The 27,940-nt window shown below is 37.1% G+C and overlaps 1 protein-coding gene and 1 pseudogene across 10 annotated transcripts; one reads left to right on the top strand and one right to left on the bottom strand.

Annotated features, from left to right (window-relative positions):
• The first annotated feature begins 1,783 nt into the window (after positions 1-1,783).
• On the top strand, positions 1,784-12,809 carry LOC107763745 (transcription termination factor MTERF4, chloroplastic-like). Of its 10 annotated transcripts, none has more exons than XM_075246213.1 (5): positions 1,784-3,529; positions 3,896-3,982; positions 4,895-5,035; positions 5,512-8,999; positions 9,098-9,329. In XM_075246213.1, exon 1 carries the CDS (start codon positions 2,044-2,046, stop codon positions 3,520-3,522), a length of 1,479 nt encoding a protein of 492 aa, XP_075102314.1. In that variant the 5' UTR covers positions 1,784-2,043; the 3' UTR covers positions 3,523-3,529; positions 3,896-3,982; positions 4,895-5,035; positions 5,512-8,999; positions 9,098-9,329. The 10 variants fall into 10 exon arrangements, with proteins under 10 accessions (XP_075102314.1, XP_075102313.1, XP_075102306.1 ...); XM_075246212.1 differs by having other exon boundaries at positions 4,845-5,035; XM_075246205.1 differs by having other exon boundaries at positions 4,821-5,035.
• LOC107763751 (ent-kaurenoic acid oxidase 1-like) lies at positions 6,142-27,309 on the bottom strand (annotated as a pseudogene).
• Positions 27,310-27,940: the final 631 nt, after the last annotated feature.

The following is a 27,940-nucleotide window of genomic DNA, read 5'->3' as shown; positions in this document are numbered from 1 at the left end:
TTAAATGAGTATCCCTTTATATTAGAAATCAATTATTTTCCATCCTTATTCTCTCTCCCTCTTGCGCTCTCTCTCTCTCTACGTCTCTCTCTATATCTCTCAATCCCTAATTCCAGTAATGTAGAGCAAAGAAAAATAGAGCAGCAATTCCATCATTGACAGCCATTAAAAAGTTTTGAATTCGAATTTGGGTTTTCAAAAACCATTATTTGTTTGAATTGGGTGTTGTTGCAAACAATTAGGAATATTGTTTGGAGTTTATATCTCAATTTTGAGGGTGTTTTGGTGAAGATTAGACTTGATTTTAGTTGCATTTCAGATTGAAACTCGAAAAAGAAGAAGACGACATGACATACATTATACTTACGAAATTGTAGTAAAGTTGTAGTAAATTTGTAGAAAAATTATATTTTATTGTTTATATATATATTTTTTTTACTTAAATATTGTATGGAAGTTGAACAATATTTGTATAAAAATTGTATTTAAGTTGTATCATATTGTAGTTGTATATAATTGTGTAGAAATAATATATGAAAGTTGTAGATAAATTGTATAATATATAATTAGTTGTATTCCCAATTATTTTTACTATGTATAAATCAAATACAAAATATACAAAAGACATATTGTATAAAATTTGTATAAAAATTGTATTTAAGTTGTATGATATTGTAGTTGTATATAACTGGGTAGAAATAATATATGAAAATTATAGATAAGTTGTATAATATATAACTATTATGTATATATTATACTTTTATACTTTTATTTTTTTCCCATTAACTTCAACCAAATATTATCCAAATGCCTGGTAATGTGTATTTTAAGTGTTGGATGGGCAGAAGGTGATTCCATCGAGGGCCAAGGAATTGGGTTTTTCATTCAAATACCGATATATCAAAGACGCTCTGAAAGCAATCGTGTCATGACTCATGGGACCATCAATCATCAACCAATTTTCTATACATCTTGAAGTTGTCAACTTCATAGGGTCCAAAAGAGTATTGAGCTAATGCATTTCAATGGCGTGGAAGAAAAAAGACGAAACAAATAACTGTTCTCTTCCTTGTCTGGGCGAAACACTTTTTCTTTATTTTTATCCAATTTGTAAACATCAAGCCTGTTTGAAAAGTATGTGCACCTTCAATGGAGTATGTCTTTTCCTCCATTGAAGTCGTCAACCAATACTACTAAATTTATTAGACTTGGTATGTCAACTGCCTAAAAAATGGAGTATGTCTTTTCCTCAATTTTTGGTAGAACCAACTGGATGTCATTAGAAAAAAACTTTGTACAATTTTGCGAAAAATGAAAAAGCTGCTCCAGAAGCGTTTCTAATTTTAAAATGACACAGTCCCGTTCACAAATTGCCCCTTCTCGCTCTAATTTTAAAATATGGAAATGGGCCAATCTTGTGTTATAAGAAAGAGAGAAGAGAGAGGAAATGAGAGAAAAAAGAAAAAAGGTGTAACTAAATCTCTTTATTGAACGCACAAATAATGGATTTGGTGTCTTTTAAGATGGATTGTATATATTTTGTAACTAAAATATGTTTAGGTCGAATAAATATCAAAACATGAATATCTTTTGTAATAAGGTTTTAAATAGTGTATAAGAATAAAAAAATACCTTGTTTAACCTATCTTGACCCAGCTCATCTTAGCCCAAATACACTTTGAACTGGATTGAACAATGACCAATTTATTAACCTAACCCATCTTGACTCGTCCAAATTTAGCAAAACCCGCCCATTTGACTCTCCACCGGGGGCATAGTCCTCTTGGTAACTAGTCCCCTTTATAAAACGCAGTTACTGATGCGACCATTGTTTCTAACGCGAAACATATTGGGGAAAATAAAGAAAGTTAACTCCTCGTCTTTGACACCAAATCCCTCTATTCCCTTTGAAGCTATGGAGGTGAGCTTCTTTCGTTTTTGAATGAAGGTAAATCTTTAATCCCCTCCACATCCATTTCTATTTATCCTTTTTTTTTTTTTTCTATAACAGTTTTAAACTCAAAAAATTAAGGATTCTCTATAATGAGTTCAATTTTCAGAAGAAAAGATACATTCTTGAAGATAATTCTTGAAAAAGCCTACCAAAAACCTCAAAAAATATTTATTCATCTTCCTAGGTCTATAAATCAGAGACCCTTTTCAACTCAGTCGCCAAAAAAATTCCCCGAGTATGAAATGCCTTCAGTAACATGGGGAATATTGCAAAAGAATAAAGAAAAACTTGTCTCAAGAGTTATAATTTCTGACTATTTAAAAAGTATAGGCATAGTCACTAATGAATTAGAGGATCAAGAATTGCCATCCACAGTTGAAATCATGCGTGAACGTGTCGAATTTCTGCAGAATATTGGTTTAACAATTGATGATATTAATGAGTATCCCTTAATGGTTGGATATAGTGTGAGGAAAAATGTAATCCCTGTTTTGACATATTTAGAAAAAATAGGGATTCAAAGGTCAAGTCTTGGTGAATTTGTTAAAAGTTATCCACAATGTTTGAATGCTAGTGTTGTAGTGGAGCTTGTTCCAGTTGTCAAATTTTTACGGGGGCTTGATATCGAGAAGCTTGATATTGGATATGTTTTAATGAAATACCCAGAGTTGTTAGGGTTTAAGCTCGAGGGAACGATGAGTACTTCAGTAGCTTACTTGGTCAGTATAGGGGTTAATCCGAGGGATATAGGGCCAATTGTAACACAATATCCATATTTATTGGGGATGAGAGTTGGGACCATGATTAAACCGTTTGTGGACTATTTGCTTTCGTTGGGTTTGCCGAAGAAAATTTTAGCAAGGATGATCGAGAAACGGGCGTATCTACTTGGATATGATCTTGAACAGACAGTGAAAGTGAATGTAAATTGCTTGCTTAGTTTTGGAATTAGCAGGGAAGCTCTGCCTTCTGTTATTGCACAATATCCGCAAATTCTTGGTTTGCCTTTGAAGGCTAAGCTGTCATCACAACAGTATTTCCTTAAGTTGAAGCTTAAGATCGATACTGATGGGTTTGCTCGTGTAATTGAGAGGATGCCGCAAATTGTTAGCCTTCAACAGCATGTTATATTGAAACCTGTAGAGTTCCTTCTTGGACGGGGTTTTTCAGCTGATGATGTGGCTAAGATGATTATAAAATGTCCTCAGTTAGTTGCTTTACAAGTTGGCCTCATGAAAAATGGCTATTACTTTTTCAAGAGTGATATAGGCAGGCCAATGGAAGAACTTGTGGACTTTCCGGACTATTTCACTTATAGCTTAGAATTAAGAATCAAGCCGAGGTACCAGAGGTTGCAAAGCAAGGGAATCAAATGTTCTTTGGCTTGGTTTCTCAACTGCAGTGACCAAAGATTTGAAGAGAGATTGTATGGTGATTATATAGTGCCTGAAAGTTCCGGTCCATCATTTTGTATGGGTGGGAAGTTAGAAATGTCAGGCAGTGATAATGTATCAGAAGAGGAGGAAAGTGATGATGAATCACTTTATAGACGCACTGTTTCTTTGTAGGAACTTTGTAAGTGAATTGGGCATAAATTATGGTATCTTTCAATATTAGTTGAATTCTTCAATAAGTTTCTCTTTTTTTATTGCCTTTCTGGCTTACAACAACAACAACCCAGTGGAATCCCACAAGTGGGGTCTGGAGAGGGTAGTGTGTACGCAGACCTTACCCCTTTCTGGCTTATTATATACATATCTCCCCCATGCTGCATTTTTAACTTCTATTGCTATCAATTCTCCAATGGAGCAGATTTTAACTGCTTGTGTTTGTTTTTTTCTCAAGTTCAGCAGTTTGGACCATCTTTAGAAGAGTACAATGTAGGAAGATGAACATCTAACTTGTTTTTGCTTATCATATTGGTGAATGTCTCTGTTTCAGGCTTGAAATCATTGACAAATAACAACTTATGATGTTTGCTTAGCATCCTAGCTTTTTAACCTGAACTGAGATATTTTCTAGCTCCATGTAAGGAAACTTCTCTTATCTTTTATACATGTTAGATTTTCGCCTTCCTACGTTATACTCTTCTACATATTGGTAAATTGTTTAGTCTCATATAAGAACAATGATCTTTCAGAGCTTTTAAGTAGATTATGCTCTTTAATTTCTGTTTCAGATTTAAAGTTGAAAAATAACAGTTGTGATGTTTGCTTAGCTTACTAGCTTTTTAATTCCTGAATTGAGAAATTATGTAGCTCCAAGAGGGTACTTTCTGTCAATTGAAGGCAAAAATGTTATCAAATGCGTGATTATGCTTTAAAAATCTGCAAATCGAAAATTAGCAACTACGTGGGCTTGGGGTCTACAAGCTGGTGAGAGCAATTATAATTACTTCGAGCTGTTCTGTGTAAATTATACTTTGCAGATGGTGTTTCCTGCCATTGGCTTATAGCTCTCACCCTTTGATGATATGCCATTTCTATCATTCTAACTTGCAGCTCACTCATGCATTAATTTCCGTTGTATTAGGCTTGTCAATAGGAAGGAGTACCTCCTGTTTACTCTAGCGTGTAGGGCCCAATCATAGTCATAATTAGAAAAAGAAGCCCCATGGTTGCAAACCCCAAGAAGGCAGGAAATTCTTCAGTATCTTGCATTTCTCATGATTGATGAAATAATAGAGTAGTAAGTACGACCAAGTTGAGCCCATGTCCTAGTAGAACACATCTTCTAGTTGAAATCATTCAGATGCGAAGTATTAAAATGTGGTGAAATAGAATTGAGCGTGCAAAAAGCTGAATTATTCCTATCTGTTTTGGTTTTTATTATCTACTATAGTACTAAATTTACTGTTGGTTGCAAGTTTTTCTTTTATTGCTCTATATAGCAGCAGATCTGGAGTGATCAATGTTGCAAAAGGAGGTGATGGCTTTGCAGTGTAGGTTAGGTGGTTTTTCCAACCATGAACTTGAAACATTACCCGGAGAAGTGTCTTCTTTAAGCTGTGAATGTTATCTTACCAGCCATGCTTGTGAAGCACTACACCAGCTACTGCCATGTCTGCTGAGGAAAAAATGAGTATGTATGAATTTTTTTTATTTTTATGTTTGTTTCTATCCACAGGCCTGGTGATGTCCTGTCTTTCAAAAAATATCGCTAGGGTACATCTTTTGACTTTGGACAGGATATCTTATTATCCAAGATTCCAAGTTTTTACACATTGACATTGCAATAAGTAGCAGTATTCTCTTCCCATTGTATGATGCATGTATACTACATGTTTGTCTCGTAGCCCCATTTGACTTCGAAACCTGATTCCTCCATCCTCAAAGTGCTTCATTAGTTCTACATATTTCCACTAGTAAGCATCGACCTCCCTGCCCCAGCTGGTAATATGGTCAGTAATTTGATCACAGCAAGTTTCAAGTGAAGTTTAGCAGTTTGTAATTGTCAGCTGTGTTCTTTTTACTGCTTTAGCTTCTGTTCTTTTCTTCCTTAATGGTTTATATATGCCCACATTAAAATGAAACATTTTCTGAATTGAGATTAAGCAGGCAGGAAAAAGACTTGATAGAAGGCTGCATGAGTGGTCAGAAGTCAGTGGTATTGGCAAGGTACGAAGCACCTTCTCATGGTTAACTTTGTGAATTCTTTATAGGGGCATGACAGGTGATAGTTATTTTTAATCTTGTAATGGTAACAAAGTGGGGTTACTTTGATCTTCAGTATTGTATCCATTTTTCTTATTTACCGGTCTCCATGTACCTTGCTCTATCAGCACATGAATATGTTGAATCTGTGATATGAAACTTCCAAAAATTAGTTGAAGGAAAAGTTCCGGAGGGTAGGTTTCAAAAACCCGAACGTGCCTCTCCTTGGCTTCCTAACTACTCCCCGTTGATCCTCTTTCTCCAACCCCTCTCTCCTTCTTTCACCCAACCCAACTCAAATGTAAGTTCATCCTATTCCACCTGTCCTGTTGTAGTTGCTACTGTACATCCTAAGATTCTACTCTTAAGATTCTACATCAGCCAGATTCCCTTTTTCTTTTGCATTTTCTACCTACTCCCAACTAAAGAATTTTGGCCATTGCTTTCCCCATATCATAATTTCCATACTGAGAGAGAGAGAGAGAGAGAGAGAGAGAGAGAGAGAGAGAGAGATTGGTTTTCTTGTTCCTTCTGCTATTCTGCCGATGCACTTGCAGTTGATGAAACACTTCTTACTCTACCCAAGCAGTTATCTTTAGGCCTGCAATGAGGCAAGTACGCAAGGAGTTTGCCTTTCAAGCCTGCAAAACACAAGAAATAAGCATTAAGTAATCAACCAAAAAAGTGAAGTACCAAAAAGCAGACAGGAAGGAGAAAAAGAAAGCTTTTGCAAATTTGACTCACTCGTAATCTAGAAGAAAATAATGAAGAAAGATAGATATTTCTAGCTTGGCAAGATCATTTCCTGGGGACAATCTGCTTCCCCCTCCAAAAGGAAGGAAAGGTCATGCTTTGGGTGCAAGACCCTAAAGATCAGGAAGGAAAAAGCAAATAAAAGGATAACAAAATAACAATAACAACCCAGTGTATTCCCACAAGTGACGTCTGGGGAGGGTATGATGTACGCAACCTTACCCCTACCCTGGAAGGGTAGAGAGACTGTTTTCGGTAGACCCCCTTCTAAAAGAAAGGATGGAAGGAGCACTGATAGCAAGTAATAACAATACAAGATATTTAGAAAACTAAATCCAAGATAGCAAAGGAGAAGATGAAAGAAGTTTTGATAGCAAGTAATAACAGTGCGAGATATGTAGTGATAGCAAACTAAGGGAGTACTGATGGCAAGTAATAACAGTACAAGATATGTGGTAATAACAAACTAAGGATAAAAGGGATACCATACTAACACTAATACTATTGAACTAAGGAAGACAAAGGGAAACACTCAACTATCTCTAAACCTTTACCCTAATTCTTGACCTCCACACCCTCCTATCAAGAGTCATGTCCTCGGTTAGCTCAAGCTGTGCCATGTCCCGTTTGATCACCTCTCCCCAAGGCTTCTTTGGCCTACCTCTACCCTTCCTCTTATCCCCAAAGGCCAACCTCTCACACCTCCTAACTGGGGCATATGTGTTTCTCCTTTTAACATGCCCGTACCATCTCAGCCTCGCCTCTCACATCTTTTCCTCCACATGGGCCACTCCCACCTTGTCCCGAATAACTTCATTCCCAATTCTATCTAACCTTGTATGTCAACACATCCATCTCAACATCCTCATTTTAGCTACTTTCATCTGCTGGATATGGGAGTTCTAAACTGGCCAGCACTCTGCCCCATAGAACATAGTCGGTCTAACCACTACCTTGTAGAACTTACCTTTAAGTTTTAACGACATATTCTCATCGCACAGGACACCGGAAGCGAGCTTCCATTTCATCCACCCTGCTCCGATACGATGTGTGACATCCTCATAAATCTCCCCATCACTCTGTATCACAGACCCCATGTACTTTAAACTCTCTCTTGGGAATGACTTGCGTATCAAGCCTCACATCCCCGTCTGCTTCCTGAGTAACACCGCTGAACTTGCACTCTAACTATTTTGTCTTGGTCCTGCTCAACTTGAAACCTTTAGACTCAAGGGTATGTCTCCAAACCTCCAGCCTCTCGTTAACACCACCACGTGTCTTATCAATCAGAACTATGTCATCTGCAAATAACATGCACCAAGGCACCTCCCCTCGAATGAGTCGCGTCAATGCGACCATTGCCAACGAAAACAAAAACGGGCTAAGTGCTGATCCCTGATGCAACCCCATTTCAATTGGGAAGTATTCAGAGTCTCCTCCTGCTGTCCTTACCCGTGTCTTAGCTCCATCATATGTGTCCTGAATCACTCGAATATACGCTACAAACATTTCCTTAGCCTCCAAACATCTCCATAGAACCTCTCTCGGGACTTTGTCATAAGCTTTCTCTAGGTCAATGAATACATATGCAAGGCCTTCTTCATCACCCTATACTGCTCCACCAATTTCCTCACCAGGTGGATGGCTTTAGTAGTCGATCGTCCCCGGCATGAAACCAAACTGGTTCGCGAAAATGGACACACTCCTTCTCATCCTCCCTTCTATCACCTTCTCCCAAACTTTCATCGTATGGCTCAACGACTTGATATCCCCCTATAGTTGTTGCAGTTTTGGATATATCCCTTGTTCTTGTACAACGGAACCATCGTACTCCACCTCCACTCTTCAGGCATCTTCTTCGTCCTAAAATGACGTTAAACGACCTAGAGAGCCATCAAAAAAGAGTAACAAATAGGAAAAGTAAGAACGTTTATACTTTCTAATTAGTGGTTGGTGTTATAGGGTTGGGGTGGGGTGGGGGGTGGACAGGGTGTTCAGGGAGGTGAAACAGATGGCTTTTAAACTTACATCACATCTAGAAGGATTAAACTCCTTTGGGTCATTGTAGATGTCAGGATCCAAGTGAACAAACCTAAACCATACTAAAACTTTCCGTCCTCTTGGAATAGTATATCCTGGAAACCAAGCGAGTCCAGTCCGTCAGCCACAATGTGGTTTTACTGAAGCAAAATGTAAGACGAACGAGATTGTAACTTACCATGTATCGGAAGACTACAAGGGAGAAGGCAACAACACGAAGTGTTCCATCGATCACCTTCAAGATTCAAGATTACGGATGAATTTTGGTAGGTACATGGAATTGGCTGGAGAAAAAAAAACTACGCATAGTGTTGATAATAAACAGAAAGTTACCTTTGACAGGTAGTCCATTTGCCTAATTTCTTTTATTGTCACACCCTTCTGGTCAGTTGGCCTACTTTTTACAATTGCCCCTTGCTCTGCCCATTTTTAGAACAAAACATGTTCTTGAGAAATAACAAACTTTAAGGTGACTATTTACTTTTTTGAAATGATGAAGTCTTGACTACCTTAGCTCTTTTAAAGACCTCGGGGTGTTTCTGCAGAACGATAGTAACCCACATTGTGATGTGACCAGAAGATTCATGACCAGCATTAAGGTACATTATTAGAACATCAGATTTCCTCATCATTCAGTTTTCTACCATTCTCATCTTCAACTTCCAACAGAATATTCATATCTCTTTCTTCTCTGTAGGCTCATTTTGCTTCCTTCTCTCTTCTCTCATCCGCGATTGTTTGGAAGATAGCCACAAGCTTTTTACGTGCCTGAAATATATATGCTTTCAATTTTCTAGTAAAACATAATGTTGGATGCTTTCAATGTGAAAAGAGGACATTTTCGTGTTTTTTCCAGAAAGATTTAAGTTATGTACATTAACAATGTAAAGATTCTTTATGTTAGAAAATTTGGGAGAGCAAGACAACACAAATGAACACTCAAAACTCACAAAGAAGAAAGTGGAGAAAATGATGATTTCTATTCAACTTGACTTGCTCTAAATGGCTAGGAATACATGACTATTTATAGGAGAAATCTTTCATGTATCTAGCCTACACTCATGTAAACATAATAACTAAGTCCACATCTCACATCTTTCAAGGTACATGGATGATACTACTAGAAATTATATTTTTCAAAGTACATCAATGTGTTCATACTCTAATACATGTACTAAATTAATATTCTAGTTCATGAACTTATGCAAACAAATGTAAACACATGGAAATAAGTTTATATTGTTCACATTTCAACATCCCCCCTAAACTTTTTTCATCGCTCCAAGAGCCATCCTTAGCTTTTGAAAGAGCTCAATCTTCAACGGCTTGGTGAAAATATCCGCAATTTTATCTTGTGACTTCACGTGCTCAAGCTCCGTAACTTTATTTTCATGTCCTTCAACCTTGTAGCCAAAGAATGATCAATGTAAACCTCTTCCTCCAAAACACCATTCAAGAAAGCCGACTTCACATCCATTTGATGAAATTTTCATTGATTTTGAGCCGCCAAAGAAATAATAAAACGAATTGTTTTGAAACGAGCAACCGGTGCAAATACCTCATCATAGTCAATACCGGCCTTTTGCTTGTATCCCTTGGCAACCAATCTTGGTTTGTACCTTTCCACCTTACCCTTGGAATTTTTCTTTCACTTGTACACCCATTTGATTTCAATGATGCTTTTACCTTTTGGAAGTATGGCTAATTCCCAAGTATCATTCTTCTTGATTGCCTTGATTTCTTCTTCCATAATATCTCTCCATTTGACATTTTGGGAAGCATCTTCATAAGTTAAAGGCTCAATATCCATCAACAAACAAAAGTCAGTCAAATCATATAAATCTTTTCTTACCACTTTCGTATTTTACTCATGAAGACTTTTAGTTTTCTGAGGCACTTCACTTGAAGAACTTGAACTTAACTCATCTTCTTCTTGAACTTGTGCTTGAGGTGTTGAATGTGGTGTGATAGGCTGCTCCGCAACTTCATCATCATCTTCATCAAATAAAGGACTAAAAGAGTAGTCTTGCTCTTTAGTTTTCCATTCAAAAGCATTATCTTCATCAAACTCAACATCTCTGCTTATGGTGATCTTGCAATTTCTTGGGTTATATAATTTATAACTTTTAGAACTTTGATCATAACCAATGAAAACATACCTCACTTTTATCATCAAGCTTGGACTTCTTCTCATCCGGCATATGTGCATAGGCAATGCTCCCAAAAACTCGCAAATGACCAACTTTTGGCTTGAAACCGCTCCAAGCCTCTTGAGGTGTTTTGTCACGATTACTCTTGGTGTGACACTGATTTGACAAATGCACTGCATATGCAACTGCTTCAGCCCAAAACTCCTTTGGCATATTTTTGCTCTTCAACATACTCCGGGCCATGTTGAGAATAGTCCATTTCTTTCTTTCCACGATGCCATTTTGTTGTGGTGATCTTGGAACAGTCAAAAAGTGACGAATTCCATTATTTTCACAAAAACCTTGAATTCATTTGAAGTGAATTCTCCACTATTATCAGACCGCAATGACTTAACTTGATAGCCACTTTGTTTCTCCATCATGCTTTTGAATTTTTTGAAAGTATCAAACACCTCCGATTTCACCTTCAAAAAATACACCCAAGTTTTTCTAGAAAAATCATCAATGAAAAGTAAAAAATTACTTTTACCAAGTGAAGATGACTTGATTGGTCCGCACACATCCATGTGAATCAAATCCAATGGGCATAGTGCTTTAGTCAAAGACTCTTTAGGAAAGCTTTTTCTTTCTTGCTTTCCAAAGAGACATCCTTCGCAAATATGGCTAGGATGATCAATAGTTGGCAATCCATTCACCGTGCTTTCTTTCTTCATCAACCTTAGACTATCAAAATTCACATGACCAAATCTCATATGTCAAAGCCAAGATGAATCTTTGGTACATGAAAGCAAACACCTTGGAACATCACATTGAAGTTTCAAAACAAACATTTTATTATTAGCCATAGGAACTTTGACTAACAATCTCCCATTTTCATCTCTCAGGAATAACTTTTTATCTTTCAAATGAATATCATTATTTTTCTCCAAAAGTTGTCCCAAACATAAAATATTACTTTTCATCTCCGGTACATACAAAACACTAAAAATTAATTGGTGACTACCATCTTTCAAGCGAATTAAAATCGTACCTTTTCCTTTGATTTTAACCCGCGAAGAGTCTCTAAAAGTTCAATTCTTTTAGTTCTTCAAGCTCCCACAAATAAATTCTTCTTTCCACAAATATGGCTACTTGCACCGGAGTCAAGGTACCATTGATTTCTCTCTACACTTCTCTTTTGCAAGCGAGAACTAAAATACCATCTCCATCTTCATTTTTGCTCTCCATAATTTTTTTTTTCTCCACATTATTTTTACATTCCTAGGAAAATGATCAAATTTATGACAAGTATAATACAAGCGGATATTATGACAAGTATAATATTCAAGCGGAAAAGTGATCAAATTTATGACAAGTATAGTATTCAAATTTCTTCTCTTTTGCAAGGGGATACACCAATTTCCATAGTTCTCTTTTGTGAGCATAGGAATTTGAAATGGAGTTCCATTACAATTTATCATTTTCTCTTCAAGTTTGGTTGACTCTCAAACACACCGGCTCTGATATCACAATGTTAGAAAATTTGGGAGAGCAAGACAACATAAATGAATGCTCAAAACCCACAAAGAAGAAAGTGGAGGAAATGATGATTTCTATTTAACTTGACTTGCTCCCAATGGCTAGGAATATATGGCTATTTATAGGAGAAATCTTTTATGTATCTAGCCTATCTAGCCTACACTACATGTAAACATAATAACTAAGTCCACATCTCACATCTTTTAAGGTACATGGATGATACTACTAGACATTATATCTTCCAAAGTACATCAATGTGTTCATACTCTAAAACATGTACTAAATTAATATTCTAGTTCATGAACTAATGTAAACACATGAAAATAAGTGATATTCGACTTAATGTATGCTTATTTTGGTGTATATTTTCTCGCATTATGCTCATGTCTCGTAGATTTCGGATGTATAATATAATGATTTATGCTAATTTGTGAGATTTCTATGTGTAGGAATCATTCAGATGCGATTTGGGACGAAAGTGCGCGAATTGCAGCGAAAATGGGAAGAAAAGGCAGAAGTGCACATTTGAGGGCTACTGGCAGCGTGGGGTAGGGGCGTTCAAAACCGAACCGAAACCGAAGCTTAATGGCTTATTGGTATCGGGTTAACGGTTTAACGGACGGGGAACAGATTGAAATTTTTTTATTAACGGCTTATCGGTTTGAGGGCGGATTATTCAATTTTCTTAACGGATAATCCGTTAACCCGTTAAGAATATATATATATATTAAATATCAAAAACCCTTCCACTTCTTCCAGTGCTCTATCTCTAAGTTCTAATGCCTAATTCCTAAATAATCAGAACTCTTACGTACTATGCATCAGAAGATCCCAGGTTTGGCTTAGCTTAGCTTATTCTCCCACCCTACAACAAGATTGTTTAAGTTGCTGTCTACGGTTCACCTCTGCTTTGATTTTTTTAAACTAATGCCTGTTGTCTATGTTTAATAGAAGAACAGCAGTGTTGTGCCACATTTTTTTTCACTCTACAACACATGACTCACTACATCATTCTTATGTAGGCGTTAACAGACATGTATGTTTGGACTCAATGTATAATTTTCTATTCTGAATTTGTATGCTAGGCGGTCAACAAACAATTAATGCACGCAATATAGATTGAATTAGGCCGATAAACCGCCCGATAAGAGCTAAACCGATACCAATCCGCCTGATATCTTATCGGGTGACTAGCAGATTAATATATTTAAAAGCCGATAATCGTCAAGCCAAACCGTTAAGAGTAATTAACTGCCCAATCCGCCCGATAAGCAGCCCTAGCGTGGGGCGCTGTCCGTGGCGCACAAAATAGAAAGTTGGAAAGTTGAGCGCCAGGGCCAGCGCCCCTCGCTGCCATGGACGCTTAAAATGGGAACCTGTCCTATTTCGATCGGGACTCGGTTATTTCGACCCCAAGACGCCCCCAACTCATATAAAAGCCAACCTAAACTTATTTTGATGGAAGAACGCTTTTGATAGTAACTTTTGACCAAGGGAGAGCACAGAGCCATCGTGGAGGCCGGGTTTCATCTTTTCTCTCACCAAACTTAGTAATTTTTATGTTTATTTGTATGATTTATTTTTTTGCTATCATGTCTATGTGGAGCTAAATTTCACGTTCTAGGGTGGTTCTTTCATGACTATTGTTATTCGAATATTGATTTTAATTTCTTAGTTTATTGTATTAGTTTATTTATTCAATCATGCACTTAATTATTTGATTGTTTGATCACCAATTGAATACTATCTACGAATCTAGAATTGAACTCGAAAGTGGAAATTCTAGATTGCACATAAGATTGAGTAGAGCAAGTTCTTAAACCTGGGCATTGAGGAACGGATTCGCGGTTAGGATAGACATATACCTTATTGCCTTGCTTGGTTGATTTACAAGAATTATAAACGCGTTCTTGTTAGTTCTAATTCCATAGACATATAGGCGTTAGGTTAGTTTGAATAGGCGAGTAAGATTCTTATGAGCAATATTAACCATGTTAACCAATAAACTAGATACATTAGTTAGTCAATTCAATTGAAGAATACAATAGGAATGTTAGATAGCTCATAACCCTACCCTAGATCGTTTTCATCACATTGATAATATAAAAATCTGCTGTTCCTCTGCTTAAAGTTCATTAGTTATTTTCTTTTTAGTTTAATTACTTTAGCATTACTTTTGGGTTTAATCCTTGTTCAGATAATTAGGATAATCTAATTTAGTTAATAGTTAATCACAAGTCCTCGTGTGTTCGACGTCCGACTTTTAGTCACTTTATTACTTGACGTATACTCGCGTGTTGCGTTTGGCCGCAACAAGTTTTTGGCGCCGTCGCCGGGGACTTAGAAATTAGCTATTTTTCTAGATTAGATATTTATTTATTTATTTTATCTGTTCATGTTTTTTTTTTGTTTTAGTTTAGTATTTTTTTTTTATTTTAGCATGGCATCTTGGAATAAAAATCGTTCGAATGATGGTTATTCTTATTTTGATGATCCTTGTCCATATTGTGGAGGACCCCTCTGATGAAAATATTGTCAGAATTTTCCCGGGAGCGAGTTGTGCGCACAATCTCAATCCTGTGAGTGTAATATTTATAATATATGTGGTGATCAAGGTGGTCATTGGGATAATTGTCCTAATTCTTTTTATCTTTCTCTGAGCCCATATTATGATCTTTTTAACAGTATTTGTGAGTTTGATAGGGCAATGAAGTGCAAGATATGGATCGTGATGCATATATTAGGGATATATTGAGGCAAGTAGCAAAGCAGCAAGATGAACTACAAAAAGATATGAAAAGAATGAGGGCAACAATCACAAAAATGAAGGTCAATATGGAAGAATTGAATGAAGAGAGCGAGTTCCAGCAAGAAGACAATTTTGAAAAAGTAGAGATTTTGAGCATATTCGTTGGTGGAACAATCCGAAAGATTAGAAATATATGAGGCTCAACTTGAGGAAATTACAAATAAGATGAGATACTTTATAGAAGGAAAAGCTGAATTGGGACAAGAGATCGATAAATTTGGCACTACTATTCACGACTTAGAGGCTCAATTGAATACAAAGGTTGATGCGTCTAACGCCCAACAAAATAGTAATGAGTTGTGTAAAGCTGAAAATGAGCTTATACGCCAAATTGAGGAGCTAAAAGTGGAGAGCCAATCATTCGAGCATATTTTTGTTGATGATGCCCATGTTAAGAAAAGTACACTAGAGCCATGTGAGGAAGCAGATAATGTTATATTTGAAGACTCTTTTGTATGTAAATATGAGGATGTAAAAAGTAATAAAATTCTAGAGTTATGGCGTATTGGTCCTCATTCCAATCATTTTTCTAACATTGTGTTTAGATAGTAAGATAGTAATCAAGCTATCTGAGCCAATGGGGGAGTCAAAGAGTGAGGATGAGAGTGCCTATATTCTTGAATTTGTCGTGCCAAAAAGCAAAAATTATATTCCTCATCTAAAGGCCGAGAGGTGTAGAGTAAAAATTTTATTATTTGGCCTGGTTATCTTTGTAGCCTTACCACTGGAGTATAGCCGCAAACTGGATGCCATGTTAGGGGCTCAATTCATAAATTCGAGGTGGAGGCAAAAAGTGGTTCACGTCGTGCCGCGACGTTAAATTAGGCGCTTGTTGGGAGGTAACTCAGCTCTACTGCTTTATTTATTTTTGTTTATTTTATTATTTTTGTAGTGTTGTTTTGTTTTGTAGGATTACGAGCATAGGAAGAAAAGTCATTGGAAGCGTGCAAAAGCGAGCCAGATGGTTAGAACTAGTATGAGGTACCCGCACAAAAGACCATTCTTGAGAGAAGTTTGAGTACCCCGTGAGCTGCTAGTGCTTCGACCTTTGGCCTTTCATAGAGTTTCTTGTCCACCTTCGTTATTTTTTTCCCCTTTTATTTGTGCATTGGGGACACTGCACTCTTTTAAGTGTGGGGTGAAAGAATTCCTTAAGTTCATTAGAAGTATTATATTAGTATGTTAATTTCTTATTTTTTTTCATTTTAGTATTTTTGTTTTTTTTAGAGTAGTGTAGTATTTTATGTGATTAATTAAAAAATTAAAAAAAATTGAAAAACAAAATTGGAATTTTTCCGACGATGGATCTCCTAAACAGTTTTCTCTCGGGATTAAAGTCTAAATAAAAAAAATAAAAAATAGAAAAACACATAAAAAATGTCTTTTACTTTTCCTTAGGTAGCAATAATCCCCCGTAATTTTTCTTTGTGTCTCGGTTCTTTTCCATGTGATGTATTTTGAACCGGGTAGTAGTTTTTTAATTTTTAGAGTAGATTAGAATTTAGAAAATAAATGGAGGAAGAAATATGAGATTCCTAGGCGCTCTTGACTTGTTTGATAGTAGCATATTTAGGCTTTGGCATGTGTAGTACCTTACCTATGTTTTAAAATTGATCATAATGCCTTTATAAATTGGATAACATGTTTTGTGGCGCCTATGGCTCGTTTACTTGACTTATATTCACTTTGTACTTAATGTTTAATATCTTGTGGCTCCGTAAAAACTTGCATTGTTTGAGAGTCGGAATGGGACCGTCCTTAGTGAGTCATGTGCCATGTGTGATAAGGTTTTTGTGTAGTCTATGTATTGTACTTGTGTCTAGAACTTGCCCGATATGTGAGTTGAAGCGAAATGTTAGGTGATGCTCGGTTTGAAAAATGATTTTAGGCCTTGTTTGATCTTTTTGAGCTTAGTGCTTATCACAAATAAAATTTATCCCTAGTTAACCCTTTTGAGCCTATAGACTTTTATTTGGCACCCACATTACAAGCTTATACCATTTTGTTCTTAATTGACATTGTTTTGATCCTTTTACCTCTTAAATCAATTTAATTGTGAAATGAGCGCTAAACGAAGTAATAAGGGACTAAGTGTGGGGTGACTTTTGAGTGGAACCAATGAAAGAAAAAAGGGTGCGCTTATTTTGTAAAATAATACACCACTATTGAAAATTGAAAAAGGAAAAAAGAAGAAGAAAAATTTGGAAAAAAAAAGAGAAACAAATCTGAGAAAAAAAAATGTAGATGAATAAATATCCTGTTTTTGCTAGTGGAGTGTAAAGAACGATAGTGCTTAAAGAAAAAAGGGTATATTTTTTGGGGTAATATTGTTTGTGAAATTGAAGTGGATTGAAGAATTTGCTCTTAAGTTATTTGGTGATGTGTTAAAGTGCTTAGGAGGGTGAACCACTATTCCTAAATATATCCTACCCGTCCCTTAGCCCACATTACAACCACAAAAAAGTCCTTATTGATTTTAGATCGAGCGATCCTACATTATGAGAGATTTACATTAAGGGCAAGCATATGGTACCAATATCCAATTGCATGCATATGACTTCTTTGTGAGAGTGAGAGATTTCTTTTTATATATAAGTGAGTCCTTAAACTATATTTGATAATGAGATTCAGATGTGTGGATTTAACTTACTCTCTTCCCTTTTGTTGTGAGGGCACATGGTTTCACTAGGGATATGTAACATTATTAGACTTCTCTAGGATATTGGGTGTGCAAGCCACAAGTGCATTGGGACATTGAGTTGATTTTTGAGGCTAGGATTGTTGTGAGCATGTTGTCTTTGTTTGAATATTTTTAAAAAATGACATAAGTAAAGGGAAGTATATGTGATTGCATATGATGGAGTTTAATTGTTGCTATCAACCATGATCATTGGTATAGAGTGCTCAAAGATAGAGTAGTTTGTTGGTTGACTCGAGGACGAGCAACGCTTAAGTGTGGGGTATTGATATTCGACTTAATGTATGCTTATTTTGATGCATATTGCCTCGCATTATGCTCATGTCTCGTAGATTTCGGATGCATAATATAATGATTTGTGCTAATTTGTGATATTTCTATATGTAGGAATTATTCAGATGCGATTTGGGATGAAAGTGCGCGAATTGGAGCGAAAATGGGAAGAAAAGACAAAAGTGCACATTTGAGGGCCACCGACAGCGTCACAAAACAGAAAGTTGGAAAGTTGAGCGCCAGGGCCAGCGCCCCACGCTGCCCTGGACGCTCAAAACGGGAACATGTCCTATTTCGACCGGGACTCGGTTATTTCGACCCCAAGACGCCCCCAACTCATAGAAAAGTCAACCTAAACCTATTTTGATGGAAGAACATTTTTTATAGTAACTTTTGACCAAGGGAGAGCACATAGCCGCCGTGGAGGTCAGGTTTCATCTTTTCTTCCACCAAACTTAGTAATTTTTATGTTTCTTTGTATAATTTGTTGTTTTGCTACCATATCTATGTGGAGCTAAATTTTTACGTTCTAGGGTTGTGGTTCTTTCATGACTATTGTTATTCGAATATTGATTTTAATTTCTTAGTTTATTGTATTAGTTTATTTATTCAATCCTGCACTTAATTATTTGATTGCTTGATCACCAATTGAATACTATCTACGAATCTAGAATTGAACTCGAAAGTGAAAATTCTAGATTGCACATAGGATTGAGTAGAGCAAGTTCTTGAACCTGGCATCGGGGAACGGATTCACGGTTAGGATAGACATATACCTGATTGCCTTGCTTGGTTGATTTACAGGAATTATAAATGCGTTCTTGTTAGTTCTAATTCCATAGACATATAGGCGTTAGGTTAGTTTGAATAGGTGAGTAAGAACTCGACATATTTTTATGAGCAATATTAACTCTGTTAACCAATAAAGTAGATAAATTAGTTAGTCAATTCAATTAAAGAATACAATAAGAATGTTAGATAGCCCATAACCCTAGATCGTTTTCATCACATTGATAATATAAAAATCTGCTCTTCCTCTGTTTAAAGTTCATTAGTTATTTTCTTTTTAGTTTAATTACTTTAGCACTACTTTTGGGTTTAATCCTTGTTCAGATAATTAGGATATTCTAATTTAGTTAATAGTTAATCACAAGTCCTCGTGGGTTCGAAGTCCGACTTTTAGTCACTTTATTACTTGACGATCGCGTATACTTGCGTGTGCGTTTGGCCGCAACAATAAGTTTATATTGTTCACATTTCAACACTTTACGCTAGCCATTTAGTATAACATGTGATAGTAGGTTAATTACTACTTTTAACATGTTACTAATTGATCCTTATTATAAAGATTTACCTGTAAGTACCTTATAAGTGACATGATAGTGTAAATATTTTCTACATTGTTAGTGCATAGAATTTAAATTCTTTCTAGAAAATGAAATGAAATGTCAAAGAAATAAACAATATGATAAGAGGTACTTTGAACATTAACTTAACTACTTAAGTGCTTTATGATAAGCATATCCAGGAAAATTGATAGCCATAGCTCTAACACCATAATTTAGAGTTGCATATTCCCTTTCCAAAGCTTCCATGACTTGTTCACTTTCAGAGCTTAGACAAATGTACATTATAATCTGAAATGTAAGCTTTCTCAGTTTTGTTAAGAACTCTATCTGTCCCATGGATGCTCATTTCTCCGGTGCTGATCTTACATTTTCTTCAATGTATTTTATGCACATCGATGATGCCTCGTGCCCATTCACTTATGCAGCTATGAGTTTCTTTAAAATAAATCAGGCCGAAAAATATTGCAACAATCGTAATATTTTATTTCAAATAATTGAGTGTTACAATCTCTATGAATCCTCTGATTTTTCTTTTCAACAGTAAATAAAAGAGCCTCCGAGCTTAATCTTGAATTTTATTTTATTTTAATCCAAGTGCTTGAAGCTTGATCTTGATCTTGACGTACTTTTAATCCAAGGGCTTGCAGCTTGTTCTTGAAGCTTCGTCTTGATCTTTTAATCCTTAAAACACTTGAATGCTTGTAACTTTTAGAGAAATCCGCAACGTTTGATCCACGAGCTCCCTCTTGCTTCTTGTTATAACTTCTGGTCCCTTTTTTGGATTATGAAGACCCCTATTTATAGTTGTGGGAGGGAAGAGTTATGATAAGAACAAACTCTTTCCGACCAATCAGATTGAAGAGTGACAATGCTGCATTTAATTGGCCAAAACAGTCACTTGCACATGTGGCGCAGTTTCATTGGCCTTTTAATGTGACTTGACATACCTTGTCATTTTGACACGTGGTATGATCCTGTTGGCTCTTCCATTTGACTTGGCGTGCCACGTCATTTGACACGTGACACCAAACTGGGCCTCTAGGAAGATAATATCTTGGGCTTAATTAAGTGGGCTCATCACTTTAGCCCAATGAATTAAGACTTATTTATTTAATCCATATATGTTGGACTTATAAAACTAATCCAATTATATTAGCCCAATAAATTTATTTGAACTAATATATTTTGAATTTTAAAATATAGTTCAAATTATTTTACGGATTTAATTTCAATAAAATTTATATGCCTACACTAAAAAATAAAATAAAATGTCAAAGATATAAACAATATAATAAGAGGTACTATTGAACATTAACTTAAGTGCTTTATGATAAGCATATCCAGGAAAATTGATAGCCATAGCTCTAATACCATAATTTAGAGTTGCATATTCCCTTTCCAAAGCCTCCATGACTTGTTCACTTTCAGAGCTTAGAAAAATGTACATTATAATCTGAAATATAAGCTTTCTCAGTTCTGTTAAGAACTCTATCTGTCCCATGGATGCCCATTTCTCCAGTGCCGATCTTACATTTTCTTCAATGTATTTTATGCACATCGATGATGCCTCGTGCCCATTCACTTATGCAGCTATGAGTTTCCTTAAAATAAAATCATGCCGAAAAATATTGCAACAATCGTAATATTTTATTTCAAATAATTGAATGTTACAATCTCTATGAATCCTCTGATTTTTCTTTTCAACAGTAAATAAAACAGCCTCCGAGCTTAATCTTGAGTAGTAAAGGGAGTTTTCTTTCCCTTCACTATTTTCTTGGGCCAACAGCACTCCAATAGACCTTTCTTGTGCTGAAATGTATAGTATTAGCGGCTTTTCAAGTATAGGGGCTGCCAAAACTGGAGGCTTCACCAAGTAGGATTTAATGCTCTCAAAGGCATTGCTACACGCTTGGTCCCATTTGAAAGGGACACCTTTTTTCATAAGATGACTAAATGGTTGGCACCTCCCAACTAGGTTTGAGATGAATCTCCTAAGGTACGCTAACTTTCCTTGGAGGCTTTTCAATTCGTGAATATCCCGAGGCTCAGGCATTTTCAAAATGGCATCCACTTTGGCTTGATCAATTTCGATCCCTCTATGTCGGACAATGAAATCAAGAAACTTTCTAGAAGTAACTCCAAAGGCACATTTCAATGGATTCATCCTAAGTTGGTATCTCCGGAGCAACTCGAATACCATTCTCAAGTCTTTCAAGTGGTCGCTCTTCTCTCTTGATTTTACCACCAAGTCGTCAATATAGCATTCGACATTCTTGTGGAGAAAATCATCAAAAATATTCTGCATAGCCCTTTGGTAAGTAGCACCAGCGTTCTTCAAGCCAAAAGGCATTACCTTGTAGCAATAAATGCCCTTGGGGGTACGGAATGCAGTAAGCTCTTCATCTTTTGGCGCCATGTGAATTTGGTTATAGCCCAACGAACCGTCCATGAAAGACATTGCCTCGTAACCAGTAGTAACATCAATCATCAGCTCTGGAATAGGGAGCAGGAATTCATCTTTGGGACACACATTGTTGAGATCCCTGAAGTCAACGTATACTCGAATCTGGCCATTCTTCTTCCTTACAGGGACAATACTTGAAACCCATTTTGGGTATTTAACTTCCCGAATAAATTCAGCTTCAATGAGTTTGTTAACTTCGGTTTCTATCATGGGAACAAAGTCTGGCCTAAAGCACATTTGAGCTTGCTTAACAGGACGAGCACTATTCTTGACTGCAAGGTGATGGACTACTACTTTAGGGTCCAAGCCAGGCATTTCTTTGTAACTCCAAGCAAAGACATCCCTAAACTCCTTGGGTAACTCAATATCTTCATCAATTTCTAGTAAAGCACTTAGGTAGGTGGGTCTTGGTTCTTCATCAGTGCCAAGGTTAACTTCTTTTAAGGCATCAATCGTTGCCTTCACCCCTTCTTCAAGTTTCGGGGGAGCATCTTTCGCATCTTCATCTTCTTGAGGGTCCCCATCATTGAAGGATATGTGATAACACGGTGAAACATCGTCCAATTTCTCGTCATCCTCCATTAGAGATAAAAACACCATGCTCGCCTTGTGCAGTAACATGATACAAAAAACCCACACTTTCTTCGTCTTCATCACGTTCTTTAGTGTAGACCACAGTGTATGGCTTCACCTTTAGTACCTCATCACACGAAATCATGACTTTTATTTGTTGCTTCATTCTAAAAGTAACTTAACTTTGAAAATCTTTAGAGATCTTCTGAATTTTGGGCAAAGCGACTGTTTTTGTATTTAGATAATTTCTATGGAACTTATTCCTCTTCTTTAATGGACCCAATCTCTCAAATACAAAAGTTCTCACAGTTGATTTTCCAAGTCGATCAAAGACTGAAGGCCTGTTAGAAGCGACAGATTCGTCTTCTACAGTGATATAATTGTTGCTCGCCCTTCTTATGGATATGCGCACTGGTGACGGTTGCTTGTATCCCAAACCTTCACGTGGTTGCCTCATCGCATCTTCTGATGGGAGCTTCCCTAACTTTCACGGCTTATTGGGATTGTATCCAGCTTTTGCAAATAGCCTGTAAGTATTAGGATCAAAACCTTCATCTGTTCGCTTCGTAGGGAGTGCCACATTCTGCAAACGATTTTGGGCTACAAACCCTGCAAGGGCTTTGAGGACAACTTTACTGCATCAATTCATTTTACCGGAAGAGTTAACTCTTTTAGCATGTTAGTTTGGAGATTAGATGATTCGCCTTCATCTTTTTTTCTTTCTTTTAGGGACATATTGGAGTACATGACTTACTTTCTTTCCATAAGACACAATATCCCCTCTATGAGACTTATTCGCGTTGGGTTGTACCTCCTCAGTAACAACTTTGGCTCTACCAACAATCACCTCAGCTCTTTTAATTGTGGACTCGTCATTCTTGCTTTTCATGCCATCATCAGCTTTTAGCTCCTTCACAATGCTATTCTTCAAGTAGAACTTTGCATCGGCGAAGTGTGACTCAGCCTCGGTGAATGGCTCATCATCAGCAACTATCTTCTTCTCGACTTCACCCTCGTAGTACTTCAAATATTGATGGTAGGTAGATGGAACCACTTTATTCTCATGTATCCAAGGCCTTCCGAGCAAGACATTGTATGAAGTCTTTTCATTGATCACATGCATCCATGCACTTGATTGCATATCTTCAATGGTGATTCCCAACCTGATTGCACCTATGGCTCTTTGCCCCCCTTGGTTGAATCCTTGGATCATCACACGATTTTCAGAGAGTTCGTTCATGGGAATACCAAGTTCTTTCACATTGCGAATTGGCAAGATGTTCACTGAGGATCCTCCATCAACCAAAATTTAATTTACCCTTTAATCACGCATATAGCCAACCAGGTACAACAAGCAGTTATGAAGAGTGTCACCTAGTAGAAGGTCGTCATTTGTGAACGTAACTTTTTTCTCGCACGTGTTAACTTCTTGATGGATAGACTCGATGAGCTTTTCTGGAGATGGTGCCAACGGTAGGTCATCACTCTTTTCTTTCCCTTCGTCAGTATGACAACAAGAGTCATCGATACTCCCATGGGAAATCTTCATGTGGAACCAACTTGGTAAAAACTCCTCCAAGGTCACTGGATTTCATGGCTTTTGAGAGTGGTGCATCTCCACTTTTGCTTTCTTTAGGTGCTTAACCGGATTCCATCTCCTTGGTTGTTTTACCATCATTTTCCTTGTTGGTTGTTCTACTAATATTTTTCGTGGGCTCTTTTTGTGGTGCCTACGATGAGTCACCAACGTCCAACCTTCATCATCATCAGGTTGATTGACTTCAGCTTTGTCGTTCTCCAGTAATACTTCATCTTTACTTTCTTTAAAACCACATAATTCATCCGGACTGAATGAGCCAAAGGTGATAGATACTTGGTTTGCGCTTTCTTTCTCATCTTCAAGCACGATCTTCTTTTCGCGATCCAAGTCCATAACTTTGTCCTTGAAGACAAAGCACTTCTCCAGAGGGTGGCTTACAATTCGATGGTATTTGCAGTAATTTGGGTCATTTGTTTTCCCAGCTTCATTTAGTAGCTTCATCTCTGGAAGCTCAATGAGATTTAACTCGAGGAGTTCTTCGAAAATGGCTGGCACATCGGAATCCAGAAATGGGTACTCGTTCTCTTGCATTTCTTTTAGAGTCAACTTTTCACTTGGCTTATCTTGAAACGAAATGGATTTCATACTCTGCTTTTTGCTCACCTTCATCGTGAATTTTACAGGTGATGTGTTGACATTCATAGCTTCTTTGCTTTCAGGCTTGGGTACGAACTTGCCCCACTTCCTGACTTCTTGCTTGTCGTTCCCCTTGCGAGGTTTAAAGATGGGCAACCTTTCATTTCCAGCAGAGGCCATGCTCAATTCCATGTCATGGGCACGAGTTGCAAGTTCTTCAGATGTGCTAGGCTTGATACCTTGCAAGATGTAGCGCAATCCCCAATGCATGCCTTGGATGCACATCTCTATGCCTGAAGTTTCCCTAAGCCTGTCTTTGCAGTTAAGGCTTGCATTCCTCCAAAGATTGATAAAGTCGATAACTGGTTCACCCTTTCGTTGATGAGTATTTGTAAGTTCTATCATACTCATAATACGTCTCGTGCTATAAAAGTGATTGAGGAACTCTTGCTCTAGTTGATCCCAGCTATCAACAGATCCAGCCTCGAGGTCCGTACACCAATCAAAAGTATTTTCCTTTTAATGAGCGGACAAACTGCTTGACGAGATAATCTTCATAAGTCTCACCATTGTTGCATGTCTCAACAAAGTGTGCCATATGTTGCTTTAGATTGACTTTGCCATCAAACTGTTGAAATTTTGGAGGTTGATAGCCAGCAGGCATCTTCAACATATCGATCCTTGAAGTGTACGGCTTTGCGTAGGTAAAGGAGGACCTGGAAGCGACTTCATATTTGTTTTTTATAGTCCCTTCAATGAACTCCTTTAGTTGATTGATTGGAATCATCCCTTCCGAAGAGACTGAAATTTTCTTAGTGGATGCAACTTGTCGTGGGGGGAGGATCAATCTCTTGAACTTCTGGGAGTTTGCCAGGTGCATGGGTGGATTCTTCTTCCATCAAGATTCCCACCCTATCTGTTAGCTTGTCGATTCTAGCATCTTGATTTTGCATGCACTTGGTCAAGCCAGCGATTGCTTCCGTCAAATTTGCCAAGTGCTCCTTCACAGATGAAGTGTTTGTCACCATGGCTTACATGATTGTCGTGGACGATGGAGAGTAGCATGGATTTTCATATAGATTGATCCTTGATTGGCTCACGCTATGTGGTGTAAGTGGGGAGGATCCATCACTTGAAGCATCATCATCTTCCTTCACAACCGAGTTCTTGGATCCGGAGAGGTCAAGCAGAGCAATAGTTTTCTTGATCTTTTCAGCAACATCGCTTCCTCCTTCGGGTATGTTTGTGGAAGATCTTGCTCCTTTTGAGGATGAAGATGCGAAAATAGGGGTTGATGCGGACGACACTTGGGGTGCTTGTTGTCCTAACGAGCTTGCTTTACTCCTCGTAACTGGTCCAAAGCTTCCAAAGGTAACATCGAGGATGCTTTCTACATCAGCATAGAACCTGAAATTAGCAGCCTTGGTGGAAGTTGAACTCGAGTTGATTTTCTTTGAAGCCATTTCAATGTTCTTGAACTTTGATAATTGAAAAGTTGAGATGGGAGGTAGAGATTGTCCCACTGGGTGTGCCAGAATTTGTAAACAATAAATTACGTCGAGAAAATAAAATCAGGCCGAAAATTATTGCAACAATCGTAGTATTTTATTTCAAATAATTGAGTGTTACAATCTGTATGAATCCTATGATTCTTCTTTTCAACAGTAAATAAAAGAGCCTCCGAGCTTAATCTTGAATTTTATTTTATTTTAATCCAAGTGCTTAAAGCTTGATCTTGATCTTGACGTACTTTTAATCCAAGGGCTTGCAGCTTGTTCTTGAAGCTTCGTCTTGATCTTTTAATCCTTAAAACACTTGAATGCTTGTAGCTTTTAGAGAAATCCGCAACGTTTGATCCACGAGCTCCCTCTTGCTTCTTGTTATAACTTCTGGTCCCTTTTTTGGATTATGAAGACCCCTATTTATAGTTGTGGGAGGGAAGAGTTATGATAAGAACAAACTCTTTCCGACCAATCAGATTGAAGAGTGACAATGCTGCATTTAATTGGCCAAAACAGTCACTTGCACATATGGCACAGTTTCATTGGCCTTTTAATGTGACTTGGCATACCTTGTCATTTTGACACGTGGCATGATCCGTTGGCTCTTCCGTTTGACTTGACGTGCCACGTCATTTGACATGTGACACCAAGCTGGGCCTCTAGGAAGATGATATCTTGGGCTTAATTAAGTGAGCTCATCACTTTAGCCCAATTAACTGGGCTAGCCCAATGAATTAAGATTTATTTATTTAATCCATATATGTTGGACTTATATAACTAATCCAATTATATTAGCCCAATAAATTTATTTGAACTAATATATCTTGAATTTTAAAATATAGTCCAAATTATTTTACTGATTTAATTCCAATAAAATTTATATGCCTACACAAGAAAATGAAATGAAATGTCAAAGATATAAACAATATGATAAGAGGTACTATGAACATTAACTTAAGTGCTTAATGATAAGCATATTCAGGAAAATTGATAGCCATAGCTCTAACACCATAATTTAGAGTTGCATATTCCCTTTCCAAAGCCTCCATGACTTGTTCACTTTCAGAGCTTAGAAAAATGTACATTATAATCTGAAATGTAAGCTTTCTCAGTTCTGTTAAGAACTCTATCTGTCCCATGGATGCACATTTCTCCAGTGCTGATCTTACATTTTCTTCAATGTATTTTATGTACATCGATGATGCCTCGTGCCCGTTCACTTATGCAGCTATGAGTTTCCTTAAATGTTTATGCTCCTCATATGGGATACCGATAAATGATTTTTCCCCAATTAGTTTCATGGTGGAAGTTGGCCACCCAGGCTTAAAGGCTTCATCATCTGTTAAAACCCTCCTGCAAGCTTCTGGTACTGTAACAATAACACTACTACCAAACATAAATGCCTTCTACAGTCCTTTTTGTCCGAATTAGCAAAGTGCAATGTGTAAGGGTGGGTGTTCGGTCGGTTCGGTTCGATTTTAAGAAATTCGGTTCAGTTATTTGGTTTTTGGTTTTGTAAAAGTAGTAATCGAAACCGAACTGAAATAAGTTCGGTTCAATTCGGTTTTCTAATTTCGGTTCGGTTTGAATATTATTATGTTGGGCTCTCTCTATGTAATAATTGGACTGACGAATTTGTTAGTTTTGTTTCAAAATTTTGATAAATTAGACTGAAACCAACCTAAAATTTGTTGGTTTGCTAATAATTCGGTTTTTCGGTTAACCGAACCAAATAAACTAATAACCGAAAACGAACCGAAAAATTGAAATTTTAAAATTTTAAACCGAGACCGAAAAAATCGAATAACCGAAATAAAAATATTTTCGGTTCGATCGATTTTTTCGGTTCGGACCGAAATATACCCACCCTAGCAATGTGAAAAAGGGTCAGGAGAGCTTTTAAGGGGAGAAATTGAAAAATGGCCACTTTTAACCCCTGCTGTTAGAGTTTAGCAGGTATTTAAAAAGCTAATATCATTAGCCACTCCTTTCACATGGAAAAATATTTGGACAAAAATACCCCCAACA

Source organism: Nicotiana tabacum, chromosome 23, assembly GCF_000715075.1.
Source record: "Nicotiana tabacum cultivar K326 chromosome 23, ASM71507v2, whole genome shotgun sequence".
NCBI lineage: Eukaryota > Viridiplantae > Streptophyta > Magnoliopsida > Solanales > Solanaceae > Nicotiana > Nicotiana tabacum.
The sequence above is the reverse complement of the archived record's forward strand: the minus strand, read 5'-3'. Positions and strand labels throughout refer to the sequence as shown.

Bases quoted from the DNA above. Each gene is read 5' to 3' on its own strand.
- LOC107763745 (XM_075246204.1), top strand. From the start codon at position 2,044: ATGAGTTCAATTTTCAGAAGAAAAGATACATTCTTGAAGATAATTCTT.